A 7,183-nucleotide genomic window follows, 5' to 3' on the forward strand; every position below is an offset into this window, starting at 1 on the left:
ACACACACCACACCACCACACACACACACACACACACACACACACACACACACACACACACACACACACACACACACACACACACACACACACACACACACACACACACACACACACACACACACACACACACACACACACACTTCCCTGTCCTACACATCCCGTCAGCAGTCGCCGGTCGCGGCGGCGCCGCCTGAGGAGGAGCCACGGCCGCAACGGAATGCAAAGGGAAAGTCATCCGCACAACCCAAGGCTGCTGCAAAGACAAAAGGCAAGGCAGCAGCAACAGCAGCAGCAAAGCGAGGAAGCAGGCGCGCGTCACGAGGGCATGCCGGCGATGCAGGTACAGCAGCGGCAGAAAGTGGCGTGGTCGAGGCACGGCCAGCGACACGCACACGCACGCGAACAGCAAGGGGAGCAGCTGCACGTCGCAGCAGCGAGAGACGAGGCGTCGATGAGGGCGATAGCTTTGCTGCTGCTGATTATGACGCTAAAACGGAGGAGGAGGAGGATGTGGCGGGTATGGTTGTGCCTGAGGTTACCGACGCAAATGAGCTGCCAGGACGGAGGAAGAGCACACGCGCAGCAGCAGCAGCAGCAGCAGCAGCGGCGGCGGCGGTGAAGAGCAAGAAGAAGGCGGGCAAGAAGCAGCCGCCAAAGACACCCCGAGCAGCAGCAGCAGCAACTGCTACCGCTTCCAGCCCAGCGAAGACCAGCGGGAAGAAGAAGGTCAAGCACAAGAGGCGCACTGCCAACGATGATGATGATGATTATAATGAGGGGGAGGAAGGTGCAGCTGACTTGATGGACACGAGTGCTGACAGTGGTGGGAGTGGCGGCGGCGGTCGTTACGACGACGAGCACGGCGAGGGTGTTGATGCCGGAGCAGGGACTGGACCCCTCACGCGGCGGCGGAGTCGAAGGCGGGCAGCAGCCGCAGGGGTGGCCTCACTGACAGCCCGCCTGGAGAGAGACATCAGCATCAACGACGATGGCGACGACGCTGGTGATGGTGACGGCGACGGTGATGGTCTGGGCAGCAGGCCACTGCGTCGCAGCAAGCGAGCAGCAGCACAGCGCGCACGCAAAAGGACAAGCGGACGCTACGGCGGAGGCGATGGCGACGACAATGACAACGATGATGCCAATCGAGAGGATGGAGCTGCTGAGCCAGAGGCAATGCACGGTGAGAAGCACGCGGCGGCGGCGGCGGCGGCGGTATCGGAGGCGGAGGACACAAACCGAAGCAGTCTTCCCGCAGATGAAGATGAGGAGGGAGTGGAGGGTACATCGACAGGGCGCACGCCTGTGCCGGGCCTTGCACCCCAGAAGCGAGCGGCGGCACTGAAGAAGCAACGGCACAGGCACAAGCGGAAGCAGCGGCGACACGGCGAGCAGGACCGGGGCAGCCGACGTGTTGGTGGCGAGGGTGATGTTGGCAGCGGTGAGTATGATCAAGATGATGATGGCGGTGGTGGCGGTGGTGGATCCATGCACCATGAGCCCGACCTCCTCGACGACCAAAGCGATCACCACCATCACCACGGCGGCGGTCGGGCTGGCGGGGACGAGGATGGTGCTGCCGCAGCGGTGGCGGAGGCGAAGAGGAAAAAGAGGAGGAAGAAGAAGCGGAATAAGGCGAGCAAACGGGACAGGGCGCAGCGTAAGCGCCGGCAGCGCGACGGCGACGGCACAGCGGAGGCGGGCGCAGGCGCAGATGCGCACCGTGGACACGACGATGATGGCGATGACGGTCATGATGTTCATGACGGCGAGAGCGGCGATGGTGATCACGATGATGATGATGATGGTGACGGTGAGCCGACAGCAAAGAGGTCGACGCAAGACCGGCGGGACAAGCGCTTGGCAAAGGCAAAGCGGCACAAGCACAGGAAGCGACACGGGCACAAGCACACCCCCGCCAGCACGGATGCCGGTGGCGCTGACAGCTTTGATGGTGATGGCGATGATGGCGATGATGGTGATGATGGTGGTGATGCACTGATGTCTCCCCTTCCCAAACCATCGACGCTGGAGGCTGGAGGAAGCAGCATCCTCCATAACGCATCCAACAGGTGCGCGCGCGCGTGTGTGTGTGTGTGCTGCACACCTTGTGTTGCGCACGCTCCCATTGTGCTGTCGTGCTTGTAAGTCCGGGAGCAATGTGGAACACTGCGACCTGTTTGTTCGACCATTCAGCCAACTCACTCCATTTCACTCGCTTTTTCACCCGCTTGTATGCTTGTAGATGCAGTTGCCACCATCAAGTCGCGCCGCCGTAAACGAAAACACAAACATGTATGTCCTCTGCGCGTTTGTATCGATGGTTGGCATCGTGTCAGTGTTCACAAGTGTGTGCGTGTGTGCGTGTGTGCGTGTTTATGTATTCGCTGTTTCCCCCCACACATGGCCACGCTTGCTCTTCCTTTGATTCATTCATGTGCTTTCTCACCACAACTGCTACTGTGTCTGCTTCAATTTCCGCCTTGATCATCGCACGGCAGCGCTCTCCGTACGTATACGCACGCGCCATTGCTTGCCCCTTGCCATCCTGCCCACCAATGTGCCTGTTGCTTTTTTATCCAATACCCTCACCTACTTCTTGCCCTTCCTCACACGGTGTCGCCTGCACTGCATCTGACATGGTCGCGCTCCTCCTCCTCCTCCTCCTCCTCCTCCTCCTCCTCCTCCTCCTCCTCCTCCTCCTCCTCCTCCTCCTCCTCCTCCTCCTCCTCCTCCTCCTCCTCCTCCTCCTCCTCCTCCTCCTCCTCCTCCTCTCTTGAAATATCTGTTCTTTTTCCCACCACCACCACCCCAACAGACATCGAGCAGCGGCAATGCCCGACCAGGTCAACGCATATCCGACAGTCAGGTGAGCAGTTGAAGCGAACCTTAATCACTGCCACTGCAATCATCTCTTCCACCGTGTTGTTCTCGCACGCTACTGTCGAGCTGTTGTTTCTCTCCACTCCCACCCATACACTTTCAATTTCCTCACCTCATCCATCCCCTCCTCCTCCTTTCTCGCCACCGTTTCGCAAGGATGCACGATACGGACGCCGGCGTGCTTTCCTCCACCGTGTCCGATGCCCAGCCGGACGTGCTTGGTTCGCGGTTCCGGCCCCCGCACGGCCTCCCCGAGCCCCCGCAGCAGTATGCCGTTCGCCGCGCACGCCTTGCCCCAGGACCCATCGTAATCCCCGCTCAGGTGCCCTGCTGAACACACGCGCCATGTGTCTGCGTCTGTGTGTGTGTGTTTGTGTGTCTGCGTCTGTGTCTGTCTCTGTGATTAATGCAATCGCCGTGCTCATGTGTTCCCAAACCACCACCATCATGGCTTCTTCATCTTCCCCTCTTCGGTACAGAACGGTCGCCCGGCAGGTCTTGCGCTGCGGAAACCAAACTTGAAGAATTGCCGCCAGTTTGTGCACGTGTGGATGGCGTGGCAGGTTGGTCCGGTTGCCCATGCTTGGACAAACGAGAACCTGGATGTGTGTTTGTATGTGGGTGTGGGTGTGTATGGGCTGATGATGCGATGGAGGTGTGATGACTGAAGGTGTCTGTGGACGCATGATGCCGCTCACATTCACACACACTCTCTCTCCACCTTGTATTTATTTCATTATCTCTTGAAATCCAGATCCATTTTGATCAGTATGTGCACACGCAGGACCGTTTGAAGGCCAAACGCCAGGCGGAAGCCGCTCAGGTACTTTGGCCAAACACACACACACACACGCGCGCGCGCGCGCACACACACACACACGCACACACACACACACACACATGCATGCATGATTGGCGCAGACAACCCCCCCCCCCAGACAAACACACGGTAAACCCATGCATGCAACTGAAACACGCAGCACGCGACTGGATTTCCTGCCACGTACTCACTTGCTTCTCCCGTCGTTGTCCTGTCCCATTCTGCAGCTGCTGCAACAACAACAACAACAACAACAACAACAACAACAACAACAACAACAACAACAACAACAACAACAACAACAACAACAACAACAACAACAGCAGCAGCAGCAGCAGCAGCAACAACAACAACAATACCACCAACAGTACCCACAGCAGCACCTGGCCCATCCGCCTCCTGCGATTGTGACCACCACCCACGCGCTGCACTCGCAGTTTCTGCCGCCCCCACCGCAGATGCGACAGCTGCAACCGCACCACCACTACCCCCACCAACAGCAGCAGCAGCAGCATCAGCAACAACAACAGCAGCCACAACGTTCGTACTTGCCACAATCGCAGCACCACGCCAACCACCACCAGCATCAACAGCAGCCCCAGCAGTTTCCGCCCGCGACCATGTATCAGCCCCACCACCCGTACACGTCAACACCTGCACCGCCAACGCAGCCGCAACCACAGTTGATCCACCAATCAACCATGCCGTACCAGCCCCGGCAGCAACCGCACCAGCACCACGCTGCGCTGAGTCGAGGGCCCATGGCACAGACTGCAGTGGGCACGCCCTCGCAACCAGCACACGCCTACCCGATGCCACCCCACGCAAGCGTGTACCAGCAGCAGCAGGCGAACACATCTGCCATGCCACCACGTGGCCCGGTCACCGCCACCGCCACGGTCACGCCCGCTGCTGCTGCTGCCGCTGCCGCCGCCGCTGCTGCTGCTGCTGCCGTGAACGGCGGCGCGGGCGTCATGAACGGATATGCGACGCCGGTGGCAGCGACGATGGCGTCAGCGCCCAGGCCGTATGCAGGCCCGCTGTCGGCAGCACGGGCGACACACGTGCCCTACAACGCGCATGGCATGGCACACGGGGCAGGGCACCATCCGCCCACGCAGCCGCAAGCGCAGCCGCGGCCGCAGCAGCCACACATGCTCCCACGCGTGCAGCCGCCATCCACTGTTGCTGGTTATGCGCCGTCAGCACAACAACACCGGCAGCCGCCACAGCCGAGCATGCTTGCACCGCCCACGACGCAACCGCCACCGCCCCCTTCGTCTTCAGGATAAAAACAAAAAACCCCAAAACAAAATCGATTTGCTGCTGGCGTCGCCCAAGGCCGCACGCTTCGCTGTCGTCACGGAACCTCTCGCATTGTATTTCAGGTCGCACATACACTTCCCTTCTGTGTCGGTGTGAACCATCACGTTCGTTGCCTCTCTATCCACGCTGGTTTGTCGCCATTGCTTTTCACCCCGCTTTTCAAACTTGAAACGCAGCTATTCGAGCATACGTCGAGTGTGTTTGTGTGTGTCTGTGTGTGTCTGTGTGTCTGTGTGTGTCTGTGTGTCTGTGTGTGTGTCTGTGTGTGTGTGTCTGTCTGTCTGTGTGTGTCTGTGTGTGTGTGTCTGTGTGTGTGTGCGTGTGTGCCTCTCTCTCTCTCTCTGTGATATCGACTCCTCCCTTGGGTGTTTTCATGTAGCTGTAGGTCGGCTGAACAGAACAGTCTTTATTTGTAGTGGCTGGTGCCTGGCCACGCCACGCCACCACGATCATCATTGTCACCACTGTATCGCTATTTGTATCGTCTCGCTCGCCCTCTCTGTTGTTTGCATCACAATCTCTCTCATCTGCTTGAATGTGTGTGTGTTTGTGTGTGTGTGTGTGTGTGTGTGTGTTGTGTGTGTGTGTGTGTGTGTGTGTGTGTGTGTGTGTGTGTACATAGCCAAGTGTGCTTAGATGAACAGAAATAAAACTGACACGAAGTGCGCACAGCAGCTGTGACGATGGTGTGTTTACTTGAAGTTCAGTGCATTGCATCACATCACGCCTCACGTGTCATCTTGACGACGTTACGACCTGCTTCACACCAAGCAAGACACATGTTCCCCGCTAACATACACAAACACATACAACACGTACACATACACACTCTCTCACACACTCACACTCACGTGCTCGAGTCGACGGGCTTATTCCTGCGGTGGCGCACCTCTGCAGGATCAAACCCGCGCTGGGGATGGCCAACAATGGCCCACTCGGGTGTTGGGGCAACGTAGTCGAGAGCACTGAAGGGCTTGTTGCTTGCAGCTAGCTCAAGGAACTTGTCATAGTCGATCCACGTGTGCCACCGGCCGTTGATGAAGAACTGATGATAAAGATGGCAATGATGATTGTGTATGTTTGGAGGGTGGGAGAAATGGTGAGCTGGCACGAATGCGATAAAGAAGGGCGCATCACAACAAAGGCGTCGTTCACACGCACTTGCACATGAAAATACACACATATATGCACACACACAGAGGCACATGAAGAGTATGCTTGTACCTTTTTGTGAACGGCGAGAACGGAGTTGGAGTGCTCGTGCTCGCACACAATCTCGTAATCAGGCAGCTGGTCAATCACTTGACGCACAAACCCAACAACCTGAAGCGACGAAGGCGGTGTGTGTGTGTGTGTGTGTGTGTGTGTGTGTGTGTGTGTGTGTGTGTGTGTGTGTGTGTGTGTGTGTGAAGAACAAAATGCAAGGCACGTTAAACATCAACAACACATGAATGAGCACGGTAGAGGGGGGGGGGGCGGGGCGAGAAAAGATCGTTGCAATCAATTATAGAATGACAGAAACAAGCACGCACGCACCTCGTCGTGGTAAGGGACGTTTGACATGGTGAGGGACGATGCCTTGGACGATCCACAGTAGGTCACGCCCTTCACTTCGATGAAGTCGGGTTGGCCGAGCGTGACAAGGTTCACATACCCGTCAACCTCATCGCTGTTCCACGCCTTGACAATCGTCAAGCGGTACACCGTGCGCTGGCCCTGTCATTTCAAATTGTCCGGGAGGGAAGGAGATGAGCAAGTGTTAGAGAGGGGAGCGCAAGTGCTTGTGTGTGTGTGTGTGTGTGTGTGTGTGTGTGTGTGTGTGTGTGTGTGTGTGTGTGTGTGTGTGTGTGTGTGTGTGTGTGTGTGTGTGTGTGTGTGTGTGTGTGTGTGTGTGTGTGTGTGTGTGTGTGTGTGTGAACAAAATGGCATACGCTCTAGCATGCACCACTGCGCGTGTGTGCACACCTTGAGGGAAAGCGCCTTAAGCGACTCAATGAATCGTTCCCAGAAATCGCGAAAGAGCGGGCGGTCAATCTTCTTCAGCGAATCCTGCACACACACACACACACACACACACACACACACACACACACACACACACACACACACACACACACACACACACACACACACACACACACACTACGTACG

General features: G+C 57.4%; 2 protein-coding genes across 2 annotated transcripts in view; one reads left to right on the forward strand and one right to left on the reverse strand.

The window, feature by feature from the left end:
• Positions 1-522: 522 nt before the first annotated feature.
• On the forward strand, positions 523-5,260 carry PTSG_11078 (uncharacterized protein; the record flags this gene model as incomplete). The annotated part of the gene is made up of 6 exons (XM_004987940.1): positions 523-2,075; positions 2,822-2,872; positions 3,043-3,208; positions 3,366-3,449; positions 3,641-3,709; positions 3,934-5,260. The coding sequence occupies 6 exons, from the start codon at positions 523-525 to the stop codon at positions 4,996-4,998; spliced, it is 2,988 nt and encodes a 995-aa protein (XP_004987997.1). The 3' UTR covers positions 4,999-5,260.
• A 393-nt stretch (positions 5,261-5,653) lies between these two features.
• Positions 5,654-7,183, reverse strand: part of PTSG_11079 (TYW1B protein) — a gene marked incomplete at its 5' end in the record, with an annotated part of 5,653 nt that continues 4,123 nt past the window's right edge. The window contains 4 exons of the mRNA XM_004987941.1: positions 5,654-6,077; positions 6,257-6,355; positions 6,569-6,748; positions 6,998-7,081. Of these exons, the coding sequence (XP_004987998.1) occupies positions 5,880-6,077; positions 6,257-6,355; positions 6,569-6,748; positions 6,998-7,081 (561 nt within the window). The 3' untranslated portion in view covers positions 5,654-5,879. The remainder of the gene's footprint in view (positions 6,078-6,256; positions 6,356-6,568; positions 6,749-6,997; positions 7,082-7,183) is intronic.

The sequence above is a fragment of the Salpingoeca rosetta genome (assembly GCF_000188695.1).
Source record: "Salpingoeca rosetta unplaced genomic scaffold supercont1.39, whole genome shotgun sequence".
NCBI lineage: Eukaryota > Choanoflagellata > Craspedida > Salpingoecidae > Salpingoeca > Salpingoeca rosetta.